The sequence below is a fragment of the Anoplolepis gracilipes genome, chromosome 9, assembly GCF_047496725.1.
Source record: "Anoplolepis gracilipes chromosome 9, ASM4749672v1, whole genome shotgun sequence".
Lineage (NCBI taxonomy): Eukaryota > Metazoa > Arthropoda > Insecta > Hymenoptera > Formicidae > Anoplolepis > Anoplolepis gracilipes.
The window spans coordinates 2,209,318-2,233,231 of NC_132978.1; the positions used below are offsets into that span (position 1 = coordinate 2,209,318).

At 38.7% G+C, this 23,914-nt stretch overlaps 1 protein-coding gene across 15 annotated transcripts in view; it reads right to left on the bottom strand.

The window, feature by feature from the left end:
* Nucleotides 1–23,914, bottom strand: part of LOC140669659 (nephrin) — a 380,112-nt gene that overhangs the window by 83,871 nt on the left and 272,327 nt on the right. Inside the window, exon 1 of one of the 15 annotated variants that reach the window (XM_072899688.1) lies at nucleotides 17,028–22,302. The exons of the other annotated variants lie outside the window; for them this stretch is intronic. Coding sequence (XP_072755789.1) covers nucleotides 17,028–17,049 — 22 coding nt within the window. The 5' untranslated portion in view covers nucleotides 17,050–22,302. Of the gene's footprint in view, nucleotides 1–17,027; nucleotides 22,303–23,914 lie in introns of those variants that run through there. 15 annotated transcript variants of the gene reach the window in all.

Below are 23,914 nucleotides of genomic sequence, written 5' to 3' on the forward strand. Positions count from 1 at the left end.
GTCGCGAGGGAAAGAGATAGGGAAAAGGATAAGACAAGATACGTGAATAGTTGGCCGATAAGGAATACGGGAATACAACGAGCGCGCTGCCGAAGCTAGAGGCCGGAAATCAGTGTTACGGCTACCCTCGTCCGGGCAAGGCTCGCGCAGAAATAACCCAAACGGGTATCCGGCTAAGCCGATAATCCGCGGGTCAGACAGTGTCGAGAAGCCGTACAACTTTGCTTAGACCCGCCCTCACTCTACGATCGTTCGTAGGAAACGTGCGGTTAGCCTGGAAGTAGCTACCGTTTCTGCGCTTTGACTACCGCCACACCTTGTAGAAATCAATTTACTCTCGAACGATTCTACGGGATCAACGGTGAAAGATTGCTGCTGCTGCTGCTACTTCGCGAAGACGAGGATTAGAGAGAATAAATACGAAAACCGCGCGAAGTCTTTAGTAATCGGAGACACGTCGATATCGTCACTTGCTAGTTCAACCGTGGCTAAGCGATAAAGTTAAACTGATTGTGAGCATAGTTCCGTGATGGAAGACAATTGACAAGTACAAGATATTCGGCTATCGAAGGTTCATTTAACTTTCGAATCAGTTTCGTCGTCCATGACTACTCTTTGACGAAATCTAAAATTATTATTTGTACGATCGTTTGATTATTTTCTTTTCTGTTTATTATAGAAAAAGACAGGAATTCTCTTATTATATAGGATAGAAGAGATCAAATCCTTTGCCTGAAACGAACATTTCAAATAAAATTTATTATAAAATATTTTTATTTTATTAATTAAATTCCATTATTAATTTCAAATTATTAATTAAACTCGTCTGAAATTAAACCCGCAAATTATAGATTAAAATAAAACCTATAAAATTTAAATTTATTTTTACCTTTCTAATATTAACATCAACTGCCGGAAATCTGATCGATTCTTTTCTCCAATAAACAGCTTCGTCTCGATTCTTCGCTCACGAAGGAAGACGGCATCCGGAAACGGGAAAACTGTGAGACCTTGCTAAATCAAGATTAACCGTCGAGATAACCCTGCATCAGATTGTGAAGAGTGAAACGCCACGTGTGTCACGTATTACATAAGAGAGAAGAAGAAAGAGAAATCATTTTCTTTCAATCGGATATCTCAAAATCATCAGATCGCTCCGGCCAGAGCGCTCGAATAATAAAATCGGAAACATCAACTCGCGTGTGTGTACGTGTATACGTTCATGTGTGTGCGAAGGCGAAGATATACGTTGTTCCGAGCGCGCAATATCGTCGAGTTTTAGGGTTTTCGCAGCTGTGACAATGGCTGTCCGCAAGAACGGTACCACACGATTTTCCCCAAAACTCTCGCCAATATCACCATAACCATAATTCCACGATTCCATTGGGAACTTTTTTCCATTCGTGCCGCGTGGCTCTAGCTACTGGTTCGCCGTATCCTTCACCGTTCTTCTCCTTCCTCTAAGGACACGTGCGAAACTTTTTGCGAACAAGACAACCACCGTAATGTAACGTTCTTCGCGGTACCAAAATTATTTTACAAAACTTATTATCCTTTCTTCGATAATCATAGTAATGCTTGAATTTTACGACACAAATAATATCATTCTATCAACTTTACAAAGTGATTGTTTTGCATAAAAAATGAAGCCATGTCTCGATTCACAAAGAGAGATAAAAAAAAAAAAAAAAAAAAAAGAAGGCGGATTGTTTTATAAATTTAATAAAAGTTTAAAGATTTGCATCGAAACACGATAATGTAAATAAAAGCAAGATTACGTATGTAACAAGAGTTTATGTCTTTGCATTCGACAAGCAGAGTCTCAATACACTCGCTCTGTCGCTCATCCTCAAGCTTTACTATACAAATAGATATGTATATAAAATATTCGTCTTAAATTTATATATCTAACAACAGCGGTTCCGCGCAAGCAACCGGGTGTGTGTTCAGCGTCATGCTTTTTGCAATCTGGTTTTCTCTCGCTCGATACTCCACTTCAAAGCGTAATGTTTAGCCGCTCTTGATCCGAGTACTCTGGTACTCTGTCGAAGGAAAATGTGAGACGAGAGAGAAAAGGGGACAAAGGAAGGCACAGTCACATAGTATCTCGCATCGATTGACAGACACACCTTGTTTCGGTGACACCTGATTGAAACGAATAACGCGCTCAGAACCTGACACACGAAGAGATGTATTAAGTCTTATCGCTTAGAAAAACAAGCTAGGGTCTTGTTAAAACAGTATCTCGTAATGTTAGACTAGAGAAAACTTTAGTGTCACTACATTTTTACTTTATATTTTGTCTTATCTATATTTTATCTAATTTTTAGCATAAAAATCTCCAATCTGCTTAAACGCGTGTATGTTTAATCTATCTATTAAATTTTTAAATACAATATTTATATATCTTTTGTCCTCGTTTAATATTGTAAGCTTAACTATTATGTATTTTTTTCACATATTTTTATAACAATTTTATTTTATTTTATTTGATTATTATAAACACAATCTTATTCAAATTATTTATTGATAATTCACCTCTTTTGTTTTATATGCTTTATTATTATTTTAATCCTTTATATATATAAAATCATCTGAACGAGATGATCAAAATATATATATATATATATATTTTTTTTTTTTTTTTTTTTTTTATCATCTCGTTCAGAAGATATAACGTGTTGCGTGTACGGCAGCTGTTTTTGTTTCTTTATTTGCTTTGGTCCGCTACTCGACATCAAAGCCGGTAGCTCGGACAATTTCGACCAACCTTGTCGTTTACGCGTCGAGTTTACTCGAGGGAAATGTGATGGAGAAAGCGGTGCGCAAAATACATCCGTTACCCGTTGATCCACTATGCAAAAGCCTACGAACTTGCTGCGCCGCAAATTGTTGTGCTTGTTTTCGCACACATTGAGTTCAAACCTGACTTGTGATTCACGTAAATTAGAAACTCTTCAAGAAACAAAGGACATACTGTATACACTGACATTCCAATTAAAGGAAGAATAATTCAGGAAGCTAATTCAAGAAGAAAAATAAATTATAATAGTAACGGTAAAAATGTATTTAGAAAAAAAAGAAATAATTACGCGTTTTTAAAATACAATACTATACTATAATATCTTTTACAACTCTATCGTTTACACACATAAACATAAAATATGTTATATTATATTAATATTATTTTATAAAAATAAAGGTATACGTGTGTATAAAAAATATGTATACAATGTGTATACAAAGATTTTATTAGTCACTGATAAATAATATTAAAATAAAATAGTAAAATGAAATATTGCAATACGCTTTTGTCCTAGTAAAAAAAAATTATTCCACAACAAATTTATAAAAGTTTTTTTTAAATTTATATTTTCATCGCTGCTATTTCCTTATGGCTTTAGTGAATATGATATGTAACAACCAGAAATCTCGGTAAAAGTGTACGCAAAAATCGAATGCTCTTGAGAGCGTGTCGATCTGGTTTCTGTGTTCGCATTTTCCAAGGAGAATAATGGATCGTGAGGTTTTCCGAGTGAGTTTACGGGAGATTCATACTCAATTCACCGCCGATAAGCTCACTCGTAAAGATAAAGACAGAGATACTAGAAAATACTCGAGGGACTCAGGATGCTTTCAGGATAGACAAGGCAATACGATTTCGAGTGAAATGCTTTTGTTTTAGAGTAAAAAGGAAAAAGGAACGCAAATGCACTTAATACAGCATTCTATTTTTCATGGCTCCTTCAGAACTCAGTCTTTTTAGTATTAATAATTGTCGAATGGAAATGCAAAAGCGATGTAAAGTGCTAAGAAAATGGCTTTGAATCAAATAAAGAAAATAAAAGATTTTACATAACAGAAAACGCTTATATAACGTAATTACCTATACAATGAAAAAGAAATAATTAAAAATACTAACTGTAAGAGCACAAAATTAAATATACATTAAGAGTAATAGAGAGAAAGAGTGAGAGAGTGAAAGCAAAATTTCACGAGATTGATTAACAAATTGTTATAAATATTTCGTAGACATTTATATAACGTATAATGTAGAAATGTATATAAATGTATATAATGTTAGAAGCTCGATTTACTATTTTATATTCCGATCTTTACTTCCTTTTGCTGTTTATATGGCAACTTTGGTGTAAGCTCGCCTTCTAATGAGTAACAAAGTTCTTTATCGTTTACGACGTCCCTTCTATCGGTGTGAAAATCTGCTCTTCCCACACTTTTCGCTACTTTCGTGTACATTTGGTCCTTTGTCTGGCACGAAGTGCCGGCTGTTGCACGTACTCGTACTTTTTCCGTCCTCCCCTTGTTCACGAGTATTCTCTTAGGTTCCGGAGATTTTGTGCACCGGAACACGGAGGTTAAGGGCGAAGGGCGAAAATGCCGTTAATGGCGTCGTTAAGGGTCTCATTAACGTTCTCGCGAGGGGCGGATAACGACGAAGTAATTAAAATTTGATCAACATCTTATAAAACCAGCTCGTCACTTTTTTTCTTTCAAACACGCAATGCGATTCTTCCTTATTCATTATTCAAAATCTTATTATTGACGTTAGATTATAATATCGAGAGACAAGTAAAAGAAACTTGTTGTAATTATTTTTTTTTTTTTTTTTTTTTTATATCATTTTTTTATGTCGAGAGTTTAGTTTAGCAATCAATGCAATTAATACAATTAATACAATTAATAACAATATTTTGAAAAATATAATTTTTCTACTTATTGGACATAAATAATGGAAACTATTTCGTCATTAAGCTTTGTTGAACATTTCATCATTGAATTTTTCAGACCGCCATCGGCTACAAACGACGCTTGATGATGAGTAGACATTTGCCTTCGCCTTAGCGCGATTTTTCGTCCGGAATTACTTACGAACCGAATCGAAACTCACTCTCGATAAGGCGAAAGAGAAATGCCACGAGAAATGTCGCGAGAGGAAGAGAAAGGAAGAGGAAGGATGATGAATAAAAGGGAGGGAACGGATGGAAGCTGCCAGGTCGTAACTATGAAACGATCTCGCCCGAGGGAACGTCCTGCGCCGTATGTCCTCTGCATACAAATACCTTTCCTATAGCCGTTCACCGAAGCTATCAGGGTTACCGCAGAAAACGGAAGACTGGCTTGCCAATTTTAAAGGGCCGTTTGTGAATGATGTACAATGTCTGCGCGTGTCTAGCTGTTCATTTGACGATACGTATATCGATATATACTGTATACGTACCTATCGATATGTACTGTAACTGCGAGATATCGTATCGGCAACAAAAACGTATCTCGCGAATACGTGTACACGAACCAGATTGTTTACGGTGGAAAGCGCTGTAATGGTTTCATGCAGTTTATTGTCAAGAGTAGACCGTCTGTCTCTCTATCCCAGAAAATAACGGAAAATAAATCAAATTCGTTCTTGATATCGGATTTAAATCGATTATACGCGTTTCTCGTTTAGTCCTTAATTTCTCGATTACATTAAGGCAGAATATGATGGAATATTAAATGGAATTTTTACATACTTGTATCGCAATTGTATAAAATATAATAGAGAACTAAGGGATTTGCGTAATTGTTCGATATATCCATAATAGAAGTGAATTATTCTTAAATAAAAAGATAAACACACAAGTAATAATTCACATTGTAAATTACTTTGTTTTCGTCGACAGTCAATTATCTTCTTATTATTTTCTGTCGCGTAAATATATATATATATATATATATGATGCAAAATTTTGCCTAATTGGAATATATAATCTGTACGCGTTAATTGGAGACAAAAATGCTCTGATAAAAGATGCATTGTACGTATTCGCGAACGCATTATCAGACTAATGCGCAAATTAATACCTATGCGGTTATTGTAATACTAATTTAATAATTTGTAATGATAGTCGAACGATTCTGATACGTTTACGTTAATGATCCGCGTTGGAAATATTCCGCTGCGATATTACGCACAGATTTAATGTTTAATTTGGCAGTTTTTCGGGTCATTGATCCATCATGTAACATCTGTTCTGTTATGCTGTCATAAAATACAACGTTCCGGCTCTCGGCGAGGGACTCTGCGTCTCACAATTTTGTTAACTTACTAATTAAAGCTGGCGCTCGATCGCAGTTGGTTTCGCTAGATGTACGTGTCGGTACGCTAAATTTAATTAAGGCGCATACGTTAATTTATTCGCATGCTCATGGGACGCATACTTTGGTTTTACAGCTTTTGTTGTGACGCGGATTAAACACGCGGCTAATAATAATAATAATAATAATAATAATAATATTAATGATAATGATGATAATAATAATAATAATAACAATAATAATAATAATAATAATAATAATAATAATTCGTAACATCGAGATACGATAATATTGCCCATAAATTCGTCCGTATCATATATTTTAACAACAACGATCGAACCATATTTTTTTACTCCACTTTCATCGCCTAATCAATGACGACGCGCATGAAACAGTCAGCTGCTCCCGCGAATGTACGGCGATTGCATCGGCTGCACCTGCATTCACCTCTTTAGATGCCGCGTCATATAGCTGCTGCGATGCATTAGATCGCCGTGGAAACTCTCAATAAGAGCGACGTGCACTTTCCCGCAACGGGCCGGGAGGCCAGGGAGGAAACGCGAAACGTCTTGCGGTTAGTTTCGAGGCGTTTCGGGGGTTGAGGTTTTACAGCGCGCGCGCACGCGAAATTCACGGAGGGGCGCACACAGAGCACTCAAAAAGTTTAGCGAGGATAAGGAGGGAGGAGAGCGAACGTTCACAAAGTGAAAGCGGTATTTCCGAAAGCGATTAGAGTTTTGTGACAGAGACGGCACGAATTCCGACAGGTATAATTACAGTCGGTGTTGCACGACTTCCTGAGTCGTGCACGAGCTTCGGTTTTTTTTTTTTTTTTTTTTTTTTTTTTTTTTTTACGTAACTTAACTGGTAATGCAAATTAAGTCCTCGGCAATTTACGATTAGTGCACGTTCAAAGTAATCGCGATTCAACGTTAGACGTTAGAACGGTAGACGCTTGATCTTTCGATACCTGACGTGTGGGCTTTACGCGCGACGGGGCATTAAAATATCGGCAGTCTGGTTTACGATCGGCAGCGGCGCTTTTATCGTGTGAACGCGCATTGGAACGTTGGGGGATGATTGGCCCTTATGCAGCCGGGACGACGTACGGGAAGTTTGAAGCACGTCGAACTTTCCGAACTATCAGCACTTAGACGATAATTCTCTTGAGGGACGAAGACCGTTCTCAGCTCGCGCGACCCTGCCTTCGTGAAAATTAATTACCCTCGTCGATCGCTTTTCATTCTCTCTTTCACCCCGTTCGTGTCTCGACTGCTTCCCTGCTCCCTTTTCACCTTCACCGAGGCACGAAACCTACCCCATCTCGTCGGCGTCGGCGTCGGCGTCGGCGTCGGCGCCAGTGACGCTCTATATGCAGGTGACAAGAAGACGGGAGAGGAAGAAAAACGGGGAGGAGAAGACGGAAGGAAGGAAAAGTCAAAGCCAGAGTGAAAAAAATGGCTCGTCTATGATGAAATAAAACGCAGCCTGCGCGAGAAATCAGGGTAGTTGCGTGAAAGCTGGCAAATTCTGTACCGGCGCGACATTCCACAATTTCCACGTACTTGGCGCGTTTCGCGTTCTTCGAGTAATTATCCGCGCATAATTGCTTCGTCCCGGTCGTATATATTGCGTACATGCGCCCCCTACTATAACACACGTATACGTTTATAAGGGCACTTGAGTATGTATATGTATAACTGTAGGGCCGAGGAAATTAAACGCGTTAAACGCCTCAGACACGCACGATTCAGATTACAACGATGGCACATATAAATTATCGCTCTAAAAATAACGACTGAATACTACTGAATCGTCTGGTACAGCGACTCGATCTTTCAGGGAGAAATTGTAGTACACACACAAAGACGAAAAAATATACTACTTTGTGTGCATTTTGTTTCTTTCATGTTGCTTCTATCATATTGCGCTGTATTCTTTAGCAACACAATGTGCTTTGTTAACAATAAGTCCTATTAAAGGCAGACTTTGTTGCACAACGGAAACGACAATTCGAAACGTTGTTAACGAGAATAGAAGTCTAAAGTGACATGTTGCAAATCAAGTTATTACATTAGAATATTCTTGCTTCTGTTTGTAAATAAATCAAATTGCAATACTTATTTGTGGAATATTGGTTTCTGAAAAAGTTTGTTAAACATGATATCTTTAAATGTCAGAGTATAAATTAATTTGGTATTACAAATACATTATATATACGTCGATATATTCGCCATATTTTTAGAAACAAGTTCTTTGATTCAATCGCTATTTCGAACATATCTCAAAATATATAAAAATATAGAAACATAGAATCTTTCAGTGAGAATAAATTTAAACATTTATAGATAACAAAGCATTTTTTAGTCAAATGGAACATGACAAAAAATAGCTCGATGATGTTGTTATTTTCTTATCAAATTAGATTTTTTGACGATTCGCATGCCACCGAGATTGGATCGATTTACGGTGTTTGGAGATATTTGGGGCACGTGGTCCGTCGCTGGCGAATTCTAATATATATGCCGAGAGTTCTCCCGTTAAGAATTCTCGTCACGCGGTAGAAGACTGGACCCGCTGGAAACAATAACCTCGCTTCTACGTAATCTCTGTTTCGAGGGGCAGTTTGGAATTTTATATAACAAATACTGTTTTTATCCGGTCTTCTACCTTTCTCGTTTCATCAGCGCAGTTCTACTTTTTTTCGTGGCTCGTTTTCCATGTATAGAATACGGTTAAAAATATATACCATCAAGAATAGAATGATTTCTCGTGCAAAAATAAATCAAAAGTGTAAAATAAAATTTTTTTTTATACGAGGCAAGTTATTTTTGTTTTTTTTTTTTGAAAAATTAGTTTTGAAAATTAATACATTTATATTTCTTGAAACTTGAATAGTCTCTAATGATTTTATGTGAAATGTTTCTAAATTTATTTCGATGACAGTTATTAATATATAAAAAAATACAATATTCAATTTCGTAAAACAATTTAAAATAATTCAAGTACAAAAAATTATAAGATATTAAAAGAGAGAGAAATCATTTCTATTTTTTTTCAATAAAAAACGTCTTTTTATATAATATAAAATCTACATTGTCGAGATGAATTCAATGATGTATAATACTAGATTATTATAGGTAATTCAAACTTTGAAAACAAATATTTTAATTCTCCAATTTTTAAAAATTATTTTGGATAATAAAACATAATGCATAAAACATTCAATTCTATACGGTATTATTATTATGCTCTTTTTTCGCTTGCACGATTTTAGATACATCTATATAAAGGCGAAAATTGGAACCACTCAACGCTATCGGGAAAAATCATTCTTCTCTCACGATTTCAAGCAAACTACTTCAAGGATTTCCGGAAATAACATCATTTCCATGTACCGTCTCTCGTTCGTGTATTGTTCCGCAAATTTCTTTTTATCACATCTCTCTTATTCTTCTCTTCATTTACTTAAAATACTTGCTGCTTCATTCTTTAGGGAATGTCGATCCTTTTATTATTCTTCATTTTCTTTTTGCAAGTGCAAAAAAAAGAGATACATATTATTCGATAAAGAAATCAGAAAATCGATTTAGTACAGTATAAAAATTTAGATAATGCTCTCTATTTTATTCTCGCCGCTCAATTCAAACAGCCATGACAAATAACAAATGAATAATAAATAACTTTATTTATAAGATATATATATATAGGCAGATATGTATATACAGATTATAATATTTTTTTAAGAATGAAAATATATTGAGCATATCAATCGCGTAAAAATATCGAATCCACAATAACGAGTATATGTGAGTTATGAACTTTGTAACATATATAGAGTTACATCGACTCACTTTACCTCATTTCCTCCTTTTACATCTTGTCGTAGTATAAAAATGGCAAAAATGACGGCTGAACAAATCGATCTGAACGCTACTTGCGCTAAAGTCTTAAAAAGAAGAAACCGAAATGAAAGAAAACTATTCTTGTTATTCTTCTCGCTGCTGCGAACTGTTCCGCCAACTCGTGATGCAAATTTTCTTCCCGTAAAAAAAAAAGTAAGGCATCAGTCCTCAGATATTCGTACCCAGAGTTCTTTTAGAATATCTTTTGAGCTTTGCTTTTTCTTCTCTTATTTCGCCAACGTGCTTCTCGAGTAGATGAGCCATTACGCAAGTGCATTTTACGAATAATCGAAAGCAGGGATTTTATACGCAGATATTAATACATTATTTGCGTTCACGGGAAATTGCATCTTCCAATCTGTATAAAATCAAAGCGAAAAAGTGAAATCTCTCTCTCTCTCTCTCTCTCTCTCTCTCTCTCTCTCTCTCTCTCTCTCTCTCTCTCTTTCTCTCTTTTTTTTTCGGATATGCGTACTTTATTTGTGTCAAAGTTACGATCAGTCTGCTTAATATCATATTTTTATTTTAAAAAGGGATTATTAGTAAATATATATATGCGCGAAAGCGCAGCTGATAGGAAAAAAACAAGCCTCAACGAGAGAGAAATAAAGAGAGAAGCTCGAGGAGATGATCCTAACAGAGATTTGCGTTGCGACGTTATCGTTACTGCATCCCAGCTATGAATGGAATTATTATCCGGCAAACGCATTCCCTATGTTTACTCTACATCTCTTCCCTTTATATCTCGCCTTCGCACCAACCTCATACTATTCTCCTCTCAAGCGCATCTCGTAACACGTGCCTGAATGAAAGCGGTTAGGTTCCCCCTATTCACATACAGAGTGGTCGAAAAGGAACGAAAGGGGAAATTGCGGTGTCGAATATCTCGATTGATAACCGAATTCAGCGATCAATGCGATGTTGTCGCGAATGGAATCTTCGACACTTGTCTGTTTCCACATCGCATAGATATAAAAAGTATCGAAATCCTTGTGTCAAAATCCTTTAATTATTAATTTTTGTCGATAACCAATTGCATACTGTATGTTATAAAAGTAATATCTTTATTTTTTTTTTTCATTACTCCATTACTTCATTACAATTTTACAACTCTGTTTAAAGTATAATTTTATCTTTACTTCCTTCAACCTTTTCATTCCGTGCCTTCCACGGCTTCTCATTTTTGTGTGATATATAAATATCTCGAGGCGTTATTTACATATAGCGCCACGTTCCTTTTTCAGGCTCGATCTATATCTGTAGCTTGGTTGCATAACGAAAACGAGGAAGGCATCGCGAATACAAGATGCGCCCCCGATAGATGGTAGAACGTGGCGAGTCACCGCAATAACCTCGCAAACGATGATCAAAGCTCGTATGGAAAGCCATGCATGAGGTAGCGATCGTTAAATGACCTTTGGAAGTTATACATCCCTAAAGCCACCTCCGAAGTACTGGACCAAGTGACCACAACTCCGAGTATTTGGCAGCTGTTTTCGTTCGGTGACGATGTACCAAAAATGGAGAATGTCCGATCGCTTGTATTCGCGTGCAACTCGAAATAGAAGAGGAAGAGAGAATGCTCATGCTAAAATATTAAACTGTAATAAATACACTCGCGCGCTCGCGAGAGTTTCAAACTTTGAATCCGTGTAAACTACAATTATACGCTCGTGCTCGCGAATATGTTTTGCCGACGTACGTCCGGCTTATCGAGCGCATAAAAATGTCACCCCGTAATTCAGGAAAGTTTTCGCGGGCGCGCGCTCGCGCTTGCATACACACACGCACACATGCACGCGTTAGTTATAATGGTGCGTACAGGTCGGTATAACGGATTGCTAATTACGAGAACGACGTGAAAACTACCGCGACATTCATCACATCAGGCATGCTCAAACTGCATCCAAAGTCTAGGTAGTTTTGATTAAGTTTCTAACGGATGGCTGGATTCGTTCTAGGATCCTGTCAGACGTCAGGGAGGTATTCGCGCGTTCTCATTCATAGCCAAGGAATAGGGTGAAATTGAAGTTGAAGTGCCTTCGTGGAGCTGGACAGGTCCGTCAAGGGTCCACAGATAGGTAAGAGAAAAGGATGTGATGGAAAAGAGATCGCGGAATGAAAAATCAAAGAGGTTGGGGGGGGAGGGGGAGGGAGGAAGAAGGAAGGAAGGAAGAGGAATCGATTCGATTGATTCTTATATATATTTTCATCGAGAACGCTACAGGCGGATAAAAGAATTCAATGTTCTTATCTCCATTCATCGTTCTACTGTATCTTTTTTCTCGTTCATCCCCTCTCTGCGAACGTTCTGATATCTTCTGCCGTGTTTTATTTTTAGATTGCCGTATATTGGATAAAGTTTGCGGCGCGATAGTGCTACATCGATCGCGCCATTGCGAAAAGTTTTACAAGAGCGCTTACTTAGTTACTTACGGATCTCTCACAATTTAGCGCCTCCCCATATTTAATAACGACTTAATAATTATATTTCGGATATCTAGTAAATTACGTCACCTGCCCCGTGTTTCTTACGTTTGTAAAAAAACATATATTCAGTTCGCGCAAATCTCGTTTTTTCAATTTAATTATTTCCCTGAAAGAGACTCTGATCTGAGATTCTCGTACTACTCCTCAGTTGCAATCTGAGAATGTCGGAATAGATCTTTGATGGGTCTTGAGAACAAGATCCCGCATCGTACGAACAACGTTCTTCGAAAGAGACTCGTGTCTACTCATCCATTGAAGCAACGTAGATGGTAGAGCATCCCGGGAAGGAGGGAGAGAGGGAGGGAGGGGGGGAGAGAAAGAGATGGGGTCAGAGAAGTAGGAGCGAGATACGCTGGAGGATGGTGCCTTGTGCTTGGAACAACGAACCGATGGAATAGACTCTTGCCGTAGACAGAGAGTGGGTGGAACGTTGATCGATTCCTCCTGCGGTTTCGTCTGGAGGGAACCTATTGACTTTCTGAAGATACGCTTTCTCGCGGAAGATCACGGAGAGGTGCATCGCCAGGGGGTGTACATAGTTCGGCGCACGGGTATGCACTGCCACGCTCCGCGGGTAAGATCACCCATTGTTTTCCGTGCTCCCTTGTCCCGACTGATGTCTCGATCTTCGATTTCGAGTCCTTTCCTCTTCTCCTCTTCGATCACCGAGATCCGCGCTATACGTTACGCCGGCGGGATCGAACGTTATCCTTGGCGCGGCGACGCAAACACGCGCTCTCGGATGAAGGTGACGGCTGAGAAAGCGTATCAAGAAGTGCATCGAGCATCGTAACATCGGGATTTCGTCGTCGAGATCGAATTAGATCGACAAAGCGACGAACGTCTGCTTGTGACACGGAAACGATATTCGCGACGAACGGCAATTTCACTGGCACTTTGTTGCGAATCCGTCGCACGGATGGTGCGCGACAGGAAGACATGGAATAAACATTGAATCGATCAAGAAGTGGAAGCGCCATTTTCATATACCCAGACGGTTCGCGTGCCGGGATCATTTGTCATGAGCGGACGCATCCGAGCGCGCGCGAGATACTGACAAGAAAAGTCATAAGTCTTCCTCCGTCGGCTTAATCGTGTCTTTCATCCTCTAACTGAAATACCCCTCGCGGCGCTTACATTTTTCCCGCGGAATTACTATGACATCGAGCAGAACGCGCGAAAAGCGACGTGCCGAAAAGCACTCCGGTAAAAAAAAAAAAAAAAAGAGGCGAGAATGATCGGTCGCTAAAGTACGATTTGTTTTTCTCTCAGGGTGGGCGAATGAAATGGGGATGATGCTCGACGCAAACTTCGTGTTACAGGCTTGTAAAAAAGCGGCCGACGGGATGAAATTAAAGGAGCGACCGCAAAAGCTCGGCCCGACCTGATACTCCGATAATTTCGGATCCTCGCGCCGCAGGTGGCGCGGAGACAGAAAAAGAAGGAGAACATCATACCGGGGGTGGAAGGGGCAGGGGGAGGAGAGGTGGAACAAAGTCGCAGGCCGCGCTGGTCGGACCGACGCCGGTGTAACCGGATGCCTTACTCCGTGCTGGCTGCCGGCCAAGGCTCGTAAATCCCAAATTACACGACGAAAGTACAGATTTCGTCTGTTCGCGTCCACAGTGGAAATTCCCGGTTCTTTAACGGAAGGCGCGGATCGTCGCTCTCATCATCGCGATTACATCGTAATTCTAGCGATCAATTACAACTGCGAGCATTCATATAAATCATCAAATAAGAGAGTATTATTTTTATCCCCAACGTGAACTTTATGCCGGTAATCATTTTTTCCCCCCAAGTATCGTCGCGTAATTTATCGCTTTCTCCATTTCGTGATGACATATTATATTTAAGGATACCTTATATCCGTTATATATATTAATAAAAACATTATTATGATAATGCAATTCGTTAGCCTGGCCAAAGAGTTAAAGATGATCAATTAAACTAAAGATTTATTCAAAGAAAATATTCAAATACAAAGTTATAAATCTTCTCACGAGCGAATATGCTCTTGGAGTTTCGCACAATTATCTTATTAATTATTCCATCGCTCACGCTTGACGTCGTCAAAGAATTTGTCTCTATTCAGCAATTTCTTTCGAGAAATATCATATTACTATTACAACGAGTTGTATTCCAGTAGCGATTCCTTAATGTGAAATTTCTTGACACGAGGAACACAAAATTGGAACGGTTAACGCCCGACTGGAGTTACCGCATCTAAATAGGAAAAGAGAGAAACAGATGCCGAGAAAAGCAGATACGAAAGAAAAGAAACTAGCTTTTCGACCCTACGTTAGGTGAAACGAAAACATTAGAAACGCGTTGAAATGATCTAAAGAGGCAAGCTTCCGTTTGAGTTAAGCTCACAAATTCGCCTGCAGCTCGACGGGGAAAAGGAGTCCCGGATGGGGAAGGATAGAGTATACGTTCCTCAGCGCACGATGACACAAAGGAGAAGAGCTTTCTAGCGGTTGAAAGAGGATTCTGAAGCCACCAACGGCCATTATATATCGAGGCGATACATCGCGAATGTACTTTCACTCGCGTCTCTGTTTCTTCTCGAATCGCCTACGGATAGCAAAATTCCAATGTATTCCAATGTATCCCAGCAAAAGGATTCGCAAACGAGTGAGACTGTGCGAGAGAGGAGAAAGACGCTGTGTACTTACGTGTATATATAACGCGCGGATACGAATGAACAAAAAGACCGAAATACCGTGAAGTAGAAAACGCTAAAGCCAATAGCGTATATCACAAGTATGAATTTGCGATCGCGTAATAAAATAGCGATAAAATCCTGGCGTAAAATTATACGTATATGTATACATATGTATGTGTATGTATGTACGTGCAGTCATATTATTCAATCTATGAGAGAAGAGAAAAAGTAAAAATAAAGTTACCATCGACACGGAATTTTACAGTACAAATTACATGAAAAATACATTCCCTTTTCCAACATTTATTGTAAAGCTAAAATATAACGACATTAAAGTATTTATTACTATAAAAATTGTAAACTATGCATTTATTTTATTGTTTGTTAACGATTATGCATTTGTTTGTGCATGGAAATTCAATAATTACAAAATACTTCTTTGTAAAATATAATATGTATATATGTATTATTAAATATTATTGAATAAAAATATTGTACTTTCTCTCTTATACATATATTAATATTCCACAATTATAAAAATTATATTGTATAATTTTTATTTTAATATTTTCTTTATGCGCTCATTATACGGTATAGCAAATAATCTTTTGAATATAATTAGCGTGTTTGCCTTTTCGCGAATAGAATCTTTCCAGAATCTTCAAATTGAAGCCAAATGAAAAGCAAATAGGCAAACAGTTACGTCACTACGTGGTAATTCTATTTTAAAACGCTGCTAATAATACGGTAATTTATGTATAATTCTTTTTGAACGCTAAAGATTAATGAAAAACGTGGGTTAACGATTACCGGCGTCGACGATAACTCTTCAGCCGAATGACGAATAGTCGATATATCGGTCACCGGAATATTACGTGTCTCCCAGATCGCGATCGTATCCGTTATTGTTATTTCCGCGTGATAATCGTATTTCGTTTCTCCACGACATAGCTTCGCTGGCTGTCCCGTCGTCCGTAGAGTACCGCGAGAATCGCGATATCAAAGTTTCACGATCGTATCCCTCCGACATATCCGCGAGAGAAGAAACTCGATAATGCCGCGAAAGAAAGGCGTTGAGAAACATCTTTGAAGATATATCAACGATGTTCGCGCGGGGCTCGAACGGCGGCTTTAAAACTCGACGCTTCCGTCTGCGTTCCCCTTTAGTTCTATCCGCGTAGCCTAGACAGCTTCCCCGTCTTTTTCAGACAGATACCTGCGATAACCTGCCGTTCCTGGATTCGACATTATAATGGCTATAGTAGGCGTTCCATTTCCGTTGCTTTCTTAGAAAACCCGGTCTTTCTTTTGACGAGGCGCTTCCCTTTTACATCCTACACTCGCCCTTTTTCTGTTCATTCAGCGAGGCATCTTCAGCCTCTCAACGCAAGACGCGGAGAGACGTTTATAGATATGCGTCATCCTTCTCTCCGTAAGAACTTCCTCTACAATCTTTTAATTATTCTGTCGTAACATACGCCACGTGTTAAAATAAAATGACGTAATATTTAAGAAAATTCGTTCGTTACAAATCGTTATAAATCGTATCTTTCTATTTTAAGAAGATATTTAGATATATTTAGACAGACATTGTATGTGTGTGTGTGTGTGTGTGTGTGTGTGTGTGTGTGTGTGTGTATGTTAAAATGTATATTACATATTGATTAGTTATATTTATATAATAATTTGGTTGATAAATGAATTAACAGACGCAAGTGTCACATATTGTACATTGCCAGCAGCATTATTCGTATACGAATATTTCGTTCGTAAAGATGTGGCGCGTGAAAAGCGTACATTTTTCTTGATTCCAGTCTTTCGGTGTAAGGAGAGCTTGCTCCAATATATACGTATATATTCTCATTTACCTTTGTTCCTTTTGTTTTCCATTCTCTCTTGCACATTTTCTATTCTTTTCAACGGAAATATAAAAGGAGAGATTTTCTCATTGCGCGTTTTAAAGTTTATTTCTATAACTCGTCAAAAATAGTGAAACTTCAAGGAAACTGTCATTGACGAACAACATAACGACGAAAATTAAAGTCGATTTCTTGCAACGAGGTCAGTTAAATCTTCAGTCTCCGATGATATGTAAATTTCTGCAATTGGCTTTAACTGGCTATGGCGCGTTCAATATGTAGATTTCGTTTAACCTCTTGGAACATGAATTATGTCTCAGCGATAAGAGCGCCTGCGATTTGATACTCCACGAAGATTATATAAAGACGATAAGAGACCTCAAGCTTGTTGACTTACGTACAATCGCAAATGTCAGCTTTTGTACTAATTTAATGACATAACTATACGTAAGTTAATAGAATTTTTTTCTGAAAAATAATTATTATATCAAAAATAATTCATATATATCTATGTATTATAATATTGTCTTTTCTACTTGGTTGTACAATAAAAGTAACGGTTTATTTTAAATTTTAAAAGAAAGAGAGAATATTTCTAATTTTATACATTAACTGAAAAAAGGAAGAGAAAAAAATGTTAATTTAATTTATTTTTGTATATCTATTATTATATATATTATATTTATCATTTATGTTTAAGTGTGCCATTACCGCGCGCATTCATTTTACGCGACGTAGAACATTTGTCGACATTTCGCGCCGCTACGCGGAACAAATGGGATAAAATATATCGCTCGCGGGGCAAATTATAAATCGCACAATCTCACGTGTGTCGCAATCGAGAACACTTAGCCGCGCATACATCAACGTCAGTTAAACGAAGGTGGGGGAATAACGAAGGCCTCTCCGAATCCGCGAGGGGTGACAAGTTCGGTTTCAACCACGTGCTATAATTTGTGACTGATAATGTCACTCCTCCCTAGTGGAATCAACTTGTTAACCCGTCCCAGTCCCTCGACTGGATCATCTATACTAGAATTATGGTGCTGTATACTATGCCGTAAACCTATTTCGCGAGAGAGCTCACAAAGATTACTACACATTCTCGCTAATGCGAAGTGAGCACGGTGAAGTTTCACTTAAGAGGTCTTGCCAACAGATATGTACCATCTGGAGCTTGCTTCCTCTCTCACAAAGAAATATCTCTTTTTACAATCTATATCTTTAAATTTATTATTCTTCTATGCATAATTTTTTGATTTTCAAATTACGTTGTATAAAATTTTTCCATTTTCAAAGATTATATGATCGATGGTAAAAATCTCAAATATAAACTTTATGGACGTAAATGTTAATCGCGACATACAAAAAGATTATATAAATCTCTCGCAATTTTTTTTTATTTTAAAGTACATTATTGGATTAGTATATATTTAAATCGAGAAATATAGTAATATTCCTTACATAGCGATATTCACGGTCTATGGCACATGAAATTTCTAGCATACAATGACATGTTTCGCGAACAGATCACCTAGGTAATTAGCAGTTGGGTTAATTCGTGTCGCAGTGCCAGTGCGCGCATTCAGGAATTAGCTTAAGGGGTAGACCACGAATAATTGTTAGTTGAATTACAGTGCTATTCTACTCATCAAACTTTCTGAGGTCGGACACACCAACTTTGGAAAGCTTTGGTTTCGTCGATGAATGCATCGTGTTTCTCGTCAAATGGAATAGTTGAACAAATGTTTTATTCCTCGACAAGCATATAAATATATATATATATATATATATATATATAATATGAAAACAGAAGAATCTAGCAGTAATGTAATTACGAGTACAAGCTCGCGCGCACGTGACAAGAACTCTTAAAACTATAGAGTTACTCTCAGAAAATAACATTCTCGATAATTAAAGTGGAAATTCAGACCGCAACGTAGCAATAAGATTGCTTGCAGAACAATTGTTATATACAAAAATTATTATATATATAATTTATAATAAGTTTCTAGATAGATATATATTTTTCTTTATTTGTCATTGGCTTCTCATAAGCAAGAGTTTTGAATGCCTTCGTGGAATACTTATTTTCAATCTATTTATCAGTTTTATTTTTCTGAATTATATTATATAAAAAAAAAATTGAGCAGATGCGTTATAAAATAGAAAGATTTTATGAAAGATTCGATGAAAATCTAAAGGATTATATGTCTTGCAACCACATACTATAATACATAGGTATGTATATTCTAAGCGAAGGAGGAAGATATCCGCTATTATCATGTCGGAAAAACACTGTTTACAATCGATATAAAGGTGTGGATATTAAAGGTCCCAATCGAGAATATCTTTCCTCGCCTCGAGAAGACGATCCTTGAAATTTCAAGCGTCTTAAACCGAAACTTAAAAACAAATCGTGAGTCGTATTAGGAGGAGTATTCGTAAGTAATTGGCAGCTTCGCCGATTGCCATTAGTACGAGCGATTATACGTTTGGAGAAGTTAGGTGCACGAAGGATGATTGGAGCACATGTCCGTCCGACAGGAATATTACCATAACGACGACAATCGTCTCTAGCGAAGCAATTACCGCGCGCAAGTTATGGCTGCGTGATACGGTGGATGTACACGTGAGGTCGGACGGCCCGCACCTACTGGAGGTTATTGATCATCGATCGGGAGGTCAACACGGCCGGGTGGCACGGCCGAATATCCGCAAGAACATCCTACACTACAGAAGGTTTATTACCCGAGGCGTTCGTTACGAAAATTAGATTGTACGTGTACGATCGAGGAGATAATTCAACGTCGTCTATTGATCGACCTTTATTCTCAGGGCTGCTCTGAAGAGAAGGTTCTCTGGTTAAATTGATAAAATTAAACTACGATCGTAGCTGAAGACAATTTCGAAATTCGTTTTAACTTGCGGAAGAACGAAAACGCTCCATCTATTTTTATTTCTGAAGCTGAACTATTTTAATTCGCCGGAAGGATTCTTCCAATTCCAAAGATCATTGATTTCTCGATAATTTCCCCAATCAAAATCAACGTTAAATTTCGCACGGAGTGCGTAACAACTACGATGTATTTGCTTTCTGCTAATTCGGAGACATCCACTAAAGAGCACGAGCGCACGCGAGAAGATCGATATCTTTAGAGGAGAATGCATCCGCGCCTTCGGATAAGTAAACGGGGGCGCAGCGGATGTCCTATCTGTTAAACGTCTTTTCTCGGTCGACGTTGCCGACGTATACCCCTCAACGTCTTTAATCTTAATCCTTCCGCGGCGCAAACAGGGGTAAGAGACGCTTATACATCCTGTTAAACCGCATTCAGGCGTCAGCGGTTAAGGCGGGCGGAATTATTGCCGCGAATTAGTGCTTCCCCGCGCCCGTAAACTTCTTCCGGCGCCCCGCCAGCCGTCGCCCCGGAGGGAAGCAGGAGGAACTTGTAGGCGAGGATAATAACGTTAATGCTGTAACGTTAATGCAGGAGGTGAGATACGTAGAATTAATACGTCGCACTTTTATCAACGTATATACTTGCGTCTCGTCGCGCGAAAGCGGCTGACGCGTGATTTGCGTTTTACAACGTTAAAAGCGACGTGAAATATAACGCACGAGAGTCGCGTATGAAGGGGAAACACAATAACAATAATGTCGCTGCAACATGTCGCATAATTCGCCGACAGAGCCCGTTTCCTCTATTCCGCCACACACATACACGCACCATTTTCACCATTATTTTTTATTTTTAATTTATGCACATTGTCTCTTTCACATCGAATGTATATATTTTACGCGCGCACTGTTAAAATCCTTTGTTGTCCGTCGTACGCTTACTCAAAATCTACAAAAATCACTCTCTATTGCCGAGGAGATAAATCTAGCGCGTAAACTCGGGTCCTTCGTCATCGATATATAGAATACGTATAAACCGATGCGTTATCTTGCGACTTCAAAGGACCAGATAAACGATAAATCAGAGCGAGCGGTCCGTTCGTATGTAATTTCGTTCCATGGCCAAGGGTCGAAATATTATGTATCGTCGGTCCGTTCCCGCGATCCTGCGCTCTCGGGGTTAATGTCGCCGTCCTTCTCCGTCAGACCCCTGGAGGAATTTCATGGGACGCGCGCGAATCTAACACGCGTCGTCGCGCGCCATCGAGCACGAAGTAACGTAGACGCTCGGGGACACGAGAAAACGGCGACGTATTAGTAAAGATGGACGCTCTCGAGATCCGGAAGAGTCGCGATTCGTCTAACGGCGACGTATAAGATCGTAACCGGCGTACGTATACCTACCTACCGGCGTTCGTGTAGGTATAAATCAAAATTGGCAGGTTTGGAATTGCGACGCGTCCGCGGAAGAGACCCTCTTCGATCCCCCGTCCCACCCTCCCTGATCGAGACGGAGAAGGGGAAGATTCGCGCGGTATGCGGGAAAGGAGAACAAGGAACGGTCGACGGGGTAGGCAGTAAATCTCGAGAGGATCGTCGAACGGTGCGAGAAAAGAGTGTCGAGGGAAGGTCGGGATGAAGAAGGGCTGAGGGGTGAGGGGTGAGGAGATAGCTGCCGCAAGGACGACGAGATGGGGTAGAATGCCACGGTAAGTGCGGCACGTTGCGACTAAACCGAGAAATCGACGTTGGCAAAGAGAGGGAGGAGGATGATGGCGCGCGATGGTGGTGGTTTAAGTCGTATAACGTCTGAGGAAGATTTAGCGTCATCGCTCGTCCTACATGTTTAATGCGGGGGTGTTTTACGCTCCCTTCGGCGACGCGCCGCTTAGCCCGCTCATTTCCAATCCGGACGCAGATTGCGGAGAGAGAGAGAGAGAGAGAGAGAGAGAGAGAGAGAGAGAGAGCAGAGGAGGAGAGAGGAGAGAAAGCGGGAAAACGCCATGTAAACGCAACTTTTATGCGTATGTAAACGCAGAACAAAATCTCTCTGGGCTGGTTACAAATTTACGACGAAAGCAGAAACTTTCGCCTCTCTCAACATTGTTCTCCATTTGGCCGTTATTATTACTTTATCATTCTCCCGCTCTATACTCGGCGACACGGCACTATTACACAATGCATTAGATAATTGGTTTTAAACTTTACGGATACTCTCGTTAATTACATTTCTTCATCTCGTTGCATTGTTTCGAAAACTTTTTCTACGAATATAAACGCTGTAATACGAAAAGATGTCGTTTTCGTTTAGTTTATTTATTATTCCAACTTCAGTTGTTTACAGTATTTACATTTATTTTTCTTATTATTTTAGGTATCTTGTAATGTATCTCAAGTATAAAAAGAATACGACGTCTTTCAATTAATTTTTGCAATGGTAGAAAAAGTATCATAACACATTTTCAGTAATTAAGTAGTTACATTTTATTAGCTTTATTACTGATCAGAAACCTATTCGTATGTTTATTGTTCATTTATATATATTCAATCAGTTCATATCGACAATTTAAAATTGAAAAATTCCAATATTTTTAAGCACAAATTACACGATCTAACTAGCGATATTTTTTTCAAATAATATTACATTATAGATTTCTAAATTTCTTTTTGGTTTTTATATATATATTTTTTATATCATACTTTTTACTATAATTCTGTACTATTCAGTGCACATATCGATTTTGATAATCAACTTTTCCAATTTGATTTCGCTTTTAAAAGCAAGACTATTTTATTCAACAGAATGCTACATCTCAATTTTGATATCTTTTTTTTTCTATGTATATTTAAACTAATATTTGCAATGATAATTTCTACAACTCGCGGCGTTTATACATGAAGAGATAAGTGTGTACTTTGCTCTCGAGTTACCGATTTCCGAAGAGAATCGCTCCATTGACGACAATTTCACGAAGAGTTTCGACGGCGTCGCGTATTTCCCGGCGAGGACGAAGCGTTCGCGTAGTCGTCGTCGTCTGCGTTTTATGCGGAATTATTCGCGCTGGTACGCGCGAGCGACGAGAACGGAGTGCAATCGGACGCACAAAGAAAACCCATTAAGATCGTGAAGCGAGCTTTCTATTAAAGCTTCCGACAGGAGCATTGAAATAAATCGAGCCGAGAATTTTAACCGACGATGGAGAAGATTCCATCCTCCACCCCTCCGGGATCGCTTAATTTTTCTTCGCGCAACACACAGGAAATGGCCGTTCTAACAACTATTTCCGGTGCGGCGTGGGTTAGGTCCAAAATGCCGGCCGGGAGGACGACAGATCGCGTAATTTCCCGGAGCGCGATTTGGCTCTCAGCATCCGGGGGCCGTTCTTTACCGGTGATATCCGACCTGCCGGGCATCTGATCCCCGGGACACGCGAGTCAGAACTTAAATCTGGCAGGCAAATGGACGACGAGCATAAATCCCGGTACGTAGCGCACGTGCCGGAAATGCCGCGAATATATTCCGGGTCAGGAGCGTTTGTCGAGACGGTGAATGCAACTAGCGTATTCATAATTATCGCGCAGATAACTCTCAAATATAATATATTGGCCGCGTCTAATTTTACAGATAATTTGTTTGGAAATCAATTGTGAATCGTTTGTGAACAGTTAAGGAATTTTGAATTTGCATTACTCGCGTATGATCTCGTCTTGTTGTGCGAAAAGTTGGCTTTTATCCTACTAAAATATAATATTAAAAAAAGATTAAATCAGCATATATAGGTTTCTCCTTCTTCCAGTCTACAAGAAAAATACTTATTTATTTTCAATTGCCTGTACTATTTGTTAATGCATGTACTGTTAATAAATAAAAAAAAAAAAAAAAAAAAAAAAAAAAAAATCACGCTGAACGACTGTATGTCCAGTATAGAGTTGACTTGCGAGCATTTTGTTTTTAAAGATTTTTTTAAAAGAGTAGATAATCTTTTAATACGCG